Below are 12,109 nucleotides of genomic sequence, written 5' to 3' on the forward strand. Positions count from 1 at the left end.
CTCGCAGACAAACTATTCTCCTTTTGAAAGTGTCATGTAACGGGTGTGGGATGTTTGTGTGGCTGCAGGTGAAAGTGATTCTGGGAGAACATCGCGAGGCGACAGGGATCCTGTTGAGCATCGATGGCGACGACGGCATTGTACGCAAAGTACTGGACCAGCAGCTGATGATCCTCAACCTGAGGTTCCTGGGATGTCTGGGCCACTGATGTCCGCACACTTTGTCGTGTCCTCCCTTTCACGCGTCACATGGATTCTTGTGGCTCATCAGCATTTTACCACCAATATAAACTTTATGAATCTTTCTATTTTTGTTTTGTTTTGTTTTGTTTGACTCAACTCTTACCAGCTCAGTTGGTTTTAGTTACCTGACATGACTTCAATAAACTGTCAGTAGGCCAACACGTATTGTCATCTTTTTAATCAGCTTGCTACAGGAACCAAAAAGTCAGGTGACTGATGTGTCACGTGACCCGGTGGGCATCAGGCTAGTGTAAGTATTGACCACGCTTGCGAGGTTGCGGCGATGTGCAAGCGGCTCCTGGCGTTCTGTTGTCATCCGCAGGGTTGCAGCGGCCGCTGGTGGTCGATAGGGAAGAAGTAGAAGGACCCGTCATCCGGGCAGGGGTGTCCTTTGGGCATGGGCTGGACCCCCGTGTTGTCGTCATGGTGATCACAGCCCAGTGTCATGTTGCGAGACAGATAGATCTTCAACTGAAACCACACCTCTCGATCCTGACGGGAGGATCCCACGTGAGCAACGTTTCTTCTACATCCTCGTGGACTACCCCTGTTCAATACTGTACAGCAGTGTTTCCCAACCTTCCAGCCAAGGGCAGAATGTATGAATGGCAACCCGTAGATTCACAGGTTAACCTTTGTGCACTCCTAGGGCCCAAAACAGGCATTGCATGTCTGTGATATGATTTTCAGTTTAAAGGTCTGAAAATTTGCCTGAGAAGTTTTTTTTGGGGTTTTTTTATAAGTTTTTAAAAATAAGATTAAATTCAATAATCTTACCCACTGGACATCCATTGCAGCTGATCACTGAGAGGGTGGTCCCTACATCTTCAGTCCCTTCTCAAGGTTTCTTTGTTTTCCCCAGCTAGGGTTTGAGTCTTTCTTGCCCGAATGTGGGTTTAGTTCAAGGGATGTCTTGAGTTTGTAGACTGTAAGACACTTGTGATTTAGGGCTGTATAAATACATTTTGATTGATTCCAATGTTGTTAGAATAGCATATAAAAGTATACACACTTTCTCTTAAAAAGGTCCCATTGACTCTCATTATAACTGCTGTTTTTTAACAGACTAATACTGGTATAATACTATGCTCTTTCCATAAAATCGCCGTTACCAGCCTGAATTTTATTCGGTATCTGATTAGAAAGAAAATCAGTGGTATCGCACATCTCAAATATTCCACTCTGCAACTTATTTTTAGAAATATTTAATGTTTTCCATTATACAATTATTTTTGATGAAGGGTTAGCCATAAAACATAACAAATAATAAAAACTTTATATCAATAGATAGATCTGAAGTTGTTTTTCAAGAGTTGAAAGTTACAAAAATAGATAAAAATACTTTTTTTGAGCGCATCCGTTTTGGATGTGAGTGTGTATCATAAAGTTGCACAAGGTTTAAAAAGGATTTTTGTTGATGTAAATGCGCCCCTGCGTAACACGGCAGTGTGTGTGTTGTCCGCTAACTTAGACTTAGACAAACTTTAAGGATCCACAAGGGAAATTGTTCCACACAGTAGCTCAGTTACAAATGATGGAAAAGATGGAAAGGACAATGCAGGTATAAAATAGACTTAAAGCAATATAAAATATAACATATACACTACCGTTCAAAAGTTCGGGGTCACATTGAAATGTCCTTATTTTTAAAGGAAAAGCACTGTACTTTTCAATGAAGATAACTTTAAACTAGTTTTAACTTTAAAGAAATACACTCTATACATTGCTAATGTGGTAAATGACTATTCTAGCTGTAAATGTCTGGTTTTTGGTGCAATATCTACATAGGTGTATAGAGGCCCATTTCCAGCAACTATCACTCCAGTGTGCTAATGGTACAATGTGTTTGCTCATTGGCTCAGAAGGCTAATTGATGATTAGAAAACCCTTGTGCAATCATGTTCACACATCTGAAAACATTTTAGCTCATTACTGAAGCTACAAAACTGACCTTCCTTTGAGCAGATTGAGTTTCTGGAGCATCATATTTGTGGGGTCAATTAAACGCTCAAAATGGCCAGAAAAAGAGAACTTTCATCTGAAACTCGACAGTCTATTCTTGTTCTTAGAAATGAAAGCTATTCCACAAAATTGTTTGGGTGACCCCAAACTTTTGAACGGTAGTGTATATGTAATATTTACATAATATATGTAACCTTAGCAATGAGGATTCATTGAATGTATGGCTTGATTATACAGTAGCTTATGTAGTATTTTTGCCTCATACATGTTAGAATCCTGCGCATGATTGAAGCATTAAGGAGTGGGACAATCCAGGACTAGCTGCAGCGTGCTCAAACAACAACCAGGTAGCATTTGTGAGAAAATAATACTGTATCATATCTTTGTCTTTCAGACTTATCAGGTTTTAGCAAGTTGGTAGTGCATTCCTCACTCACCCTTTAAGAAGACAAAAACTAACCCAAACCCACTGTAACATGACTGCAAATTATTTGCTTTTCTGGGACTGATTTTGTGCGCGTGCACACGCTCCCTGCACGTACGTATGGCGTGAGTGACAAGCCTGAACGCCAAATAAATACCTGGGACCGACAAGCAATTTTTTTTCACTAGAATTAGTCATTGTGAAAACTTAAAAAAATATATATGTTCTGATAAAGCACTAATGATAATATTAGCTAGCAGGTGGGGTTTTTTCCATCTTGTGTAAGAGCATTTAATTGTTCTGCCTGTCGCTATTACTCTGGCATAGAGAAATTATTTGTCGTAAATGGTCATTTTGGGACCAATTAAGTAAATTGGGTAACTTCCCGCAGTACACTAATGCGGCGCGGAAAAGTGGTTAGGAATCACTGCTGTACAGGAAGGCTATTTGCATCATTGGATTACATTAGATGTAATTTACCTTCTCGTCTTTGACACACTGGATCTCACATTTGTCGCCAATTAGAGGAACCAGGACATTCAACACCTCAGACACCTGTCAACACACACACACACACACACACCTGCCTTTAAAGGAATACTAATTCAGCAATTTCTTAGCCCTAAGGAATACTAATTCAGCAATATCTTAGCCCAGAGGTGTCTAAACTACTGCTAAAGGAATGGCTAAATCAGGCTAGAATTAAGGTTTTAGAATGGCCTTCCCAAAGTCCTGACTTAAACGTGTGGACAATGCTGAAGAAAAAAGTCCATGTCAGAAAACCAACAAATTTAGCTGAACTGCACCAATTTTGTCAAGAGGAGTGGTCAAAAATTCAACCAGAAGCTTGTGGATGGCTACCAAAAGCGCCTTATTGCAGTGAAACTTGCCAAGGGACATGTAACCAAATATTAACATTGCTGTATGTATACTTTTGACCCAGCAGATTTGGTCACATTTTCAAAAGAAATTCATAAAAGAACCAAACTTCATGAATGTTTTTTGTGGCAAACAAGTATGTGCTCCAATCACTCTATCACAAAAAAAAAAGAGTTGTAGAAATTATTGGAACGACAATATCGTTCACAAGTGTATGTAAACTTTTGACCATGACTGTATATATGTGTGTGTGTATATATGTGTATGTGTAAATAAGTGTATTTTTATATATGTATAAGTATATAAATGTATCCAGCTTCTCGGGCAAATCATATAGTTGATGTAGATGCCCATATCGGCTGTTCAGATTTACTTTACAAAAGAGAAGTGTAGGATCAAGATTTTTGGAGCTCTTTGTTCAGTGGATCAGATGTTTGATGAAGCTTTGTGTCTATCTACCACCACCACGACTGTTTTCTGTTTATTTGTTACTGACTGTGGCAGGACACCTCTGCTTTTGTTTCACTTTATGTTGCTGGTAAATAATATGGTTGTAGTAGTAGGCTAAAGTTAAATTATTTAGTATGCACTAATTAAAGGGGCAGAGCTTTAAGAGACATTTTAGCTTTTATATTTTTACATGATATATTTTTTGTAAGAACCACAATTAATACATATATTTCAGTGAATAACTTATTGTTCAAATCTGTATATAAATATGTACATAAAGTGTTGTAATTATATTGTAAAATGGATGGATGTACGTTTAAAACAAAACTGTTGTTATTAATTAGTAAGTATTCATTTTTTGAGCCTTTTTAGAGAAAATCATATCATATCAAAAGGAATATGAAGCATTACATGCATTGGTGAAAAAGTACATTTTGTGTCCTGGCATCGATCTTTTCACATTGTTGAAATCAAATGTTGGCAAAGCCCGAAGGACCACGTCTGTGTGTCGCCAAGCTATCCGCAGTATTTAGAAACGTGAAGCATGAAGTTGGCGTGAGCCACCGCACATTTCCTCATTCAGTTCACTCTTGATACATCTCAACTTTGCCGTGAAAAAGTGTGTACGCCAGGTATTTGTACGCTTAAGACATATGAGGCCCCTGATCATTGTAGTCACCTTATATGGTCGATCACAGGATGGTTTGATCCCACCATCGTCCAGTGCTCTGCAACACACACACACACCTTTAAAAAGACATGTCCAGCAGTTGTCATGGTAACTTGTGTGCGTGTGTTAACTTTTGCAGGTCAAAGTGTTGCCCCAGTTTCAGGCTGGTCTGGAAGTATCTGAGCGGAGAATTCAATCCCTCCACGCACGCCGCACACACTCCATGTTTCTCCCATTCGTCCCTCCTGGTGCACGCACACACACACACACACACACACACACACACACACACACAGTGGGCTTTGTGCATCACAAAGTGACTTCCTGTCTCTGTGGTCACATGCTTCCTAAAAACATGGCCACCAGGTGTCCCACTGCATCTTGCCTGGTGGCTCGTACCAGAAATGGAAGTTGGACCTGTTTTTGACTAAACTTGGCCAATATTCTTCCAGCAGATTCTCCACGTCCTGGAGGACGACATGAAGCGGTCGTCTGTCAGCACGTCAACATGGAGTGGTAGCGTCTCACCTGGATGTCGGACATGAAGAAGGGCCAGCAGTTGCAGCATCTTAACGTCTTCATGGGCCTGAAAGCGCAGCGCGACAACACGGGGTCAGCCGGGGAGGTCAAAGGGGAGGCCTTGACTAAGTGATGTTTACCACAAGCCGTGAATCAACCAGGTGTTGACACTTGGGGGAATCTTGCAGCGAGAGATGTTGTCTAGAGACTATCAGCAGGAGAAAAAACACTGGAAGGTTAAAAAAAATCTTAAATGCATCTTTCCTCACACATCACATCTTCTCTGCCATCACGACACTTGCTATAAATCTATGTTTAGCAGCGAGGATCAAACGCTTCACCTGACAGAAGCCACCAGGCCACTGCAGCGCGAAAATTAAACACTTCCATGAACACTGCGTCTTGTTGCTCAGCTCTTCGTATGGTCGGCCATGTTTGTAGTCCTCCACGTGGTCCTCCCGCGCGGCAGTGACGTCAGACAGCAGAGCTGCAGGACTCAGACACACCAGCAGAGGCAGCAGCGCGCAGAACATCTTCATTGGCTCTACTCCAAAAGTTTGAAAAAGGTACATTTTAAAAACTGTTACATCATAAATTCCTTCTCAAAGGGTCCTATTTTTTTTCGTAACAGTCATCGACTGCATCTGCTCAACGTTAGCCATGTTAAATGGAATCTACTGACAGATATAAGTTTGAACGATGCGCAAATATGTATTACAAATGGCGACAACGGAGGATGCATGTGCATTTATTGCCATTTCTGATTCAGGGTATCCGCAGGGTCTTAAAAAGTTTTAAAAAATCTTAAATCCAACAATTTAAGGCCTTAAAACAGGGGTGTCCAAACTTTTTGACTTGGGGGCCGCATTGGGCTAAAAAAAAATTGGTAGTGGGCCAAATATGTGTACATATGCGTTGTGTTATGAGTGAAATGTCTGTTGACATTTTGTGTTGGTTGGATTTTATTTTCCGGCACCATGATGAGAGAAGGTTGTTTCCATTGGGTCATATAAGTAAATGCTGCGCACAATTTCAAGGTCATTGACCTGTATTTCTCACATTGTCCACTAGATGGCAACATAATAGCAGTATCAAAAGTGTCAGAATAATAAAATTAATGCAATCTCCCGCTGGGTAAAATTCTTTATTAAACTCATGACGTCTCGCAGGCCAAACGAGAGCAATATTTGACCCGCAGGCCGTAGTTTGGACACCCCTGCCTTAAAATGTCTAAAAAGGCCCTTTTCCTTCTCAGGAACTTTTGTTTCCTGGAACCTCTTATACTTGGATCTGTAGGTTCCTGTAAAAGTATGTGGTTTGTGTTTCCACTGCATTTCACAATTCAGGGTAGTTTATACAATTATGTATGGTTATGTATGGAGTAGAGGTTTACTATATATCTATACTGATGCCATGTAAATAAACAGACAATATTAAGTCACAGTTCTTTTACTAAAAAGTAAGTGAATGAAATACAAAACAATCATATACAAGATGATATGATTTTAAAAATAAAGTTTATCGAATGTTTCATAAAAAGTCAGGCTTTTGTCCACAATGTCAAACAGTCAGAAAGTTATCCTCTCGGTAAATTATGAATTCATGAGGGTCAGGCGATTCCTTTTGGTCCATTTCAGCTGTAAATAACAATATATAGATGATAAATGTCAGTGTTTATCTGTAAATAACAAAATATAAGTAATACATTTCAGTGTTTATCTGTCATTAACAATATATAAATAATGTATGTCAGTGTTTATCTGTAATTAACAATATATAAATTATACATATCAGTGTTTATCCGTAAATAACAATATATAAATAATAAATGTCAGGGTTTATCTCACGCCGACAACACAAACACATCGGCTTTAGCGTTAGATTGTTAGCATTAGCATTCTGTTCCCTCAGGTTGAGGCTAATAACGACACAAATGGAGTGTCACTGACTATTTTTACAACATGTAATAAAGTCAAAATTTGATGTTATTTACCTTCGTTCCACTCATGTACTGCCTCCTTTTTTCCACATATATCCAACAAAGTGAGAGTAGTAAGCAGCTGAGGTCACCGTTTTGAGTTCGGCTTCATACTCCTCGGTAAATACGTTTAAAAGAGTGTCCACTTCTCGTAACTTTGCATATGGAAATGAAGTTTGTTAAACTAATAAACAACAATAAACTGCATATAGTTTAAAGATTACAGCTGAGTAAAAACACTGCAGGATAGTTCTACTAATCAGCGTTCTTCAGCACAAAGATGCCCCACAAAAATTATTCCATTTTGAAAGCTCTTTTCGTTCTTCTTTTTCTCCGTTGTCAAGTTTGTTGTAATAGAAATACACAAGAAATAACAAATAAACAAGTTGCCGCGAATGTTCCAATGGTGTTTGTGTATTTGAAAGAGAAGTTTTAGAAATGCTCCGAATTGTGTTCAACCAATCAGTGTTCGACAGCACAGCCCGCCCCCGAAAAGGTTCCTGGTCGCTTAGAAAAGTCCCACCTAACTAGGAGGAACTCTGAAAGCTATGCAAGTCTTTTATATCTATCAGCCATGTAGTATATAAATGACCAAGATAATTTTCATTGCATTTCAGGGGTTTAATGGCCGTTGAACTCATTTATGCTTATCAAAGCTCTGACACTTATGCATCATGGTTTTCTGGTGGGAGAGGGGCACAATTACACCCAAAACATATTTTCTTGTTCTTCAACTGGCATGAATGAGCTTCATGGAAAAAGCATAGTAATACACCAGGATTAAAGTATGTTTAGAAATAGCAGTTATAAGGTAGTCAATGGGGCCAAAGGAGTTCCTAAGAGAAAGTGTGTATACTTTGTTTATATCCTATTTTAACAATGCGGGAATCAAAAATGCAATTTAAAAAAAAAAAAAATTACAAAATTTCAGGCGATATTCTTCAAAATGAACAGTCGTATTACAAAAGGAACTAGTTGTGCTGTTTAAAATTGTGCTATATATATATAAATAAACTTTGACCTTAAAAACACATGTATTTGCGCTGGTGTTTAACACAAGCTGAGCTGGACATTTTTATGTTTTTTTTTATGGAAAGTCCTTGTTTTATTTTATATTTTATAGTGATTTTTTTATTTTTTTTATTTAAAAAAAAAATTTTATTATTCATTTTTACCTTTCTGTTTTTAATCTGTACAGCTCTTTCGTGACTGTTTTAAAAGTGTGTTATATAATTCAATAAACCTTGACCATAGTTTTGAGCCCTCGGGTTGCACAAGGGTTAAATGTAGAACAGCACAATCATGTTTTGAAGCACTAAAAAGAATGAAATAAGTCTGATGAAGACGAGATGAAACGACAAAGAAATAGCAGGCTTACCAGAAATGTGGCGTTGATGCACTGATCTTTGTGCCGGTTTACACTGGCTTCACTTCCGAGGAAAAAAAGGGAAGTGGAAAATATCGAGACTATACTCACTCTTTTTTATTGTGAATTATGTTTCATGGCAGAAATGAGCACTCTCACAAAAGAAGACACTAATCTAGCAGCGCTTTAGAGTAGAAACAGCAGGAAGTATTTCTATTGATTTTATGCTTGTAAATATGAAGGTCACAGTTTCACACTAGTGAAGTGAAGTGAATTATATTTATATAGCGCTTTTTCTCTAGTGTTTATAAGTATAAAGTATGATAGTACTTGACCAGTTTGGAACAAGGTTACTGTACATTTAAAGTATGTCACATCAGGGCGGGAGCTTGTTTTTTGTTGGCCTTCAACATACACTATATTGCCAAAAGTATTTGGCCACACATCCAAATGATCAGAATCAGGTGTCCTAATCACAGGTGTATGAAATCAAGCACTTAGGCATGGAGACTGTTTCTACAAACATTTGTGAAAGAATGGGCCGCTCTCAGGAGCTCAGTGATTTCCAGCGTGGAACTGTCATAGGATCCCCCCCGTGCAACAAATCCAGTCGTGAAATTTCCTCGCTCCTAAATATTCCAAAGCCAACTGTCGGCTTTATTATAAGAAAATGGAGTTTGGGAACAACAGCAACTCAGCCACAAAGTGGTAGGCCACGTAAACTGACAGACGGGTCAGAGGATGCTGAAGCGCATAGTGCAAAGACTTTCTGCACAGTCAGTTGCTACAGAGCTCCAAAATTCATGTGACTTTCCAATTAGCGAACGTACAGTATGCAGGGAGCTTCATGGAATGGGTTTCCATGGCCGAGCAGCTGCATCTAAGCCATACATCACTAAGTCAAATGCAAAGCGTGGGATGCAGTGGTGTAAAGCACGTCGCCATTGGACTCTAGAGCAGTGGAGACGCCTTCTCTGGAGTGATGAATCACGCTTTTCCAACTGGCAATCTGATGGACCAGTCTGGGTTTGGAGGTTGCCAGGAGAACGGTACATTTCGGACTGCATTAAGTGTGAAATTTGGTGAAGGAGGAATTATGGTGTGGGCTTGTTTTTCAGGAATTGGGCTTGGCCCCTTAGTTCCAGTGAAATGAACTTTGAATGCTCCAGGATAGCAAAAAATGTTGGACAATTCCATGCTCCCAACCTTGTGGGAACAGTTTGGAGCGGGCCCCTTCCTCTTCCAACATGACTGCGCACCAGTGCACAAAGCAAGGTCCATAAAGACATGGATGACAGAGTCTGGTGTGGATGAACTTGACTGGCCTGCACAGAGTCCTGACCTGAAACTGATAAAACACCTTTGGGATGAATTAGAACAGAGACTGAGAGCCAGGCCTTCTCGACCAACATCAGTGTGTGATGCGATTTTGGAAGAATGGTGGAACATTCCTATAAACACGCTCTATAAACACAGCCTTCCCAGAGGAGTTGAAGCTGTAATAGCTGCAAAAGGTGAACCGACATCATATTGAACCCTATGGGTTAGGAATGGGATGGCACTTCAAGTTCATATGTGAGTCAAGGCAGGTGGCCAAATACTTTTGCCAGTATGGTGTATTCTAAATACAAAATAAACACTTCCCCAGATCAGAACATTAACAAAAGCAAACTAAGAAACAATAAAACTGGACCAATTCTCCCCCCAAAACAGGACCTGAAAACCAAAATGACCGACCATTGTGTACGATCTTTGATGATTACCACGCGCCCTGTTATGATCAGGTCTACACATTTCTTACAAGATATGGGAAGTTTTTGGGTGTGCTAAAATGTACTTGGGGGTATATTAATAATATTAGTTATATTATCTTATCATAGCAGTCTGTCAGGCGCGACAATGACGGTTTCATTTCGGTCGGATCATAGACCTCCACTCAGCCCTGTGTTTTGCCTTCAGCTGCCAGGTTGCAGTGTCGATCTTCAGTTCCCTTAAATTCCGTTTAACAGTGTCCTTGTACCGTAGCCTTGGCCTCCCTCGGTTTCGTTTCCCTTCCTCCAGCTGTGAGTAGAGCAGATGCAGAGGGAGCCGATGTGTGACTCATTCTCTCTACATGCCCGACCAATCTCAGGTCCGAAGGTGGCGCATCATGTAGGGGTGAAGTTTTCTGACTTGCAACCTGTAGAGGATCCAAGTTTCAGCACCGTACAAAAGTGTAGCTAGCACAGTTGCTCTGTACACCTTGCACTTGACGCAAATAGAGACATGCCTGTTGTTCCAGAGTCTTTCCCTTAATTTCCCAAACACAGCACTCGCTCTCCCCATCCTGAGTCTGATCTCATCATCAAGCTTGGCATTTTCTGTCACTGTGCTTCCGAGGTACTTGAATGTCCGGCATTGCACAAGTGGGTCTCCCATGACACAGAACCCCCCTTGTAGGGATGATGTGGGCTCATAGTTGGGTTGCTGGTACAAGCATTTCGTCTTAAAGTTTATTTTGAGGCTGAACTGACTAGCTGTTGCTGCAAACTAGTTCACAAGATCTTGTATGTCTTCTACATTGTGCGCAACTATAGCACTGTCGTCCGCAAACAGCAATTCTCTCACAACCTTTACTGTTGTCTTGCTCTTTGCTCGAAGGTGAGCAACCTTGAACAGGTCTGCATCTTTTCTTGTTCGGATGTAGACCCCCTTTGATGTGTCCTTGAAAGCAACCTCGAACATGGCTGATAGGTAGAGTGAGAACAGGGTTGGTGCTAGAACACAGCCATGCTTCACTCCATTGCTGACTGGGAAGTCCTTCGAGACTATTAGTATATGTATTAGTAAAGAATAATTAAAGACAAAAAAATTGTATATTTTAAGGGGGTCAGATTAGGCAAGTCAAGGTCATTTTAGAGCACAATTAATATGCAAGACAATTCCAAATGCTTTACAAATGTATAAAATTACGAGAAGGTGACTAAAATCATTGAAAAATGTAATAAAAAATAATCATTAATTAATTTGATTTACATTGTTACCTGTAACACAAAGCTAAGATGTGGATATTTTGTTCTTATATTGACCTACATTGTTCTGGTTTTGATATTTTTCATGTACAAAATGTATTTAAAAGGCGCCTGCATCTTTAAATATTTAGGTATGCGGCCCCTGCTGGAAACAGTTGGAACACCCCTGCATCACATCTAAATATCCATATTGGCTCTTTTATTTTCACAAATATTTGTTTTTTGTTTGTTTGTTTGATTAAGGGCAGCCAATATTAGTTTGGACTTATTTTGCTGTGTAATAAAAGGAAATATTTCTAGCTATTTTGTTGTGTTCATAATATATTGTTCAATTAATTCATTGTTTGCCCCGTCTTAGGGAAATTAAAGAATCAAAAGTGAATGTACTAACTAACAAACGTTGTTTAATAAATACAAAAGTTGGTGTAATATAGTATAATAAGATTGAGGATACCATAATTCTACCTTGTAAACAACTTGAAACATTGCTTTCTCATGAAAGGGAAACCAACATAAGAGGAAGTTGTGTTGTTGTTTGTCCTCTGCAACGGACCTTAGTTCACTGTCTCACATTCACTTCTGTCTACGTGTGTGTGTGTGTGTGTGT

General features: G+C 39.6%; 2 protein-coding genes across 2 annotated transcripts in view; one reads left to right on the forward strand and one right to left on the reverse strand.

The window, feature by feature from the left end:
• The window catches only part of supt5h (SPT5 homolog, DSIF elongation factor subunit), a 39,198-nt gene extending 38,794 nt beyond the window's left edge, over window positions 1-404 (forward strand). Inside the window, exon 30 of the mRNA XM_062060582.1 lies at window positions 69-404. Coding sequence (XP_061916566.1) covers window positions 69-209 — 141 coding nt within the window. The 3' untranslated portion in view covers window positions 210-404. The remainder of the gene's footprint in view (window positions 1-68) is intronic.
• Window positions 197-8,545, reverse strand: rnaset2l (ribonuclease T2, like). The gene is made up of 9 exons (XM_062060583.1): window positions 8,504-8,545; window positions 5,489-5,691; window positions 5,288-5,355; window positions 5,157-5,214; window positions 5,028-5,095; window positions 4,760-4,873; window positions 4,638-4,686; window positions 3,110-3,184; window positions 197-735 (listed from the first exon to the last, which is right to left on the reverse strand). The coding sequence occupies exons 2-9, from the start codon at window positions 5,684-5,686 to the stop codon at window positions 556-558; spliced, it is 810 nt and encodes a 269-aa protein (XP_061916567.1). The 5' UTR covers window positions 5,687-5,691; window positions 8,504-8,545; the 3' UTR covers window positions 197-555.
• Window positions 8,546-12,109: the final 3,564 nt, after the last annotated feature.

This window comes from Entelurus aequoreus, linkage group LG10 (assembly GCF_033978785.1).
Source record: "Entelurus aequoreus isolate RoL-2023_Sb linkage group LG10, RoL_Eaeq_v1.1, whole genome shotgun sequence".
NCBI classification, from domain to species: domain Eukaryota; kingdom Metazoa; phylum Chordata; class Actinopteri; order Syngnathiformes; family Syngnathidae; genus Entelurus; species Entelurus aequoreus.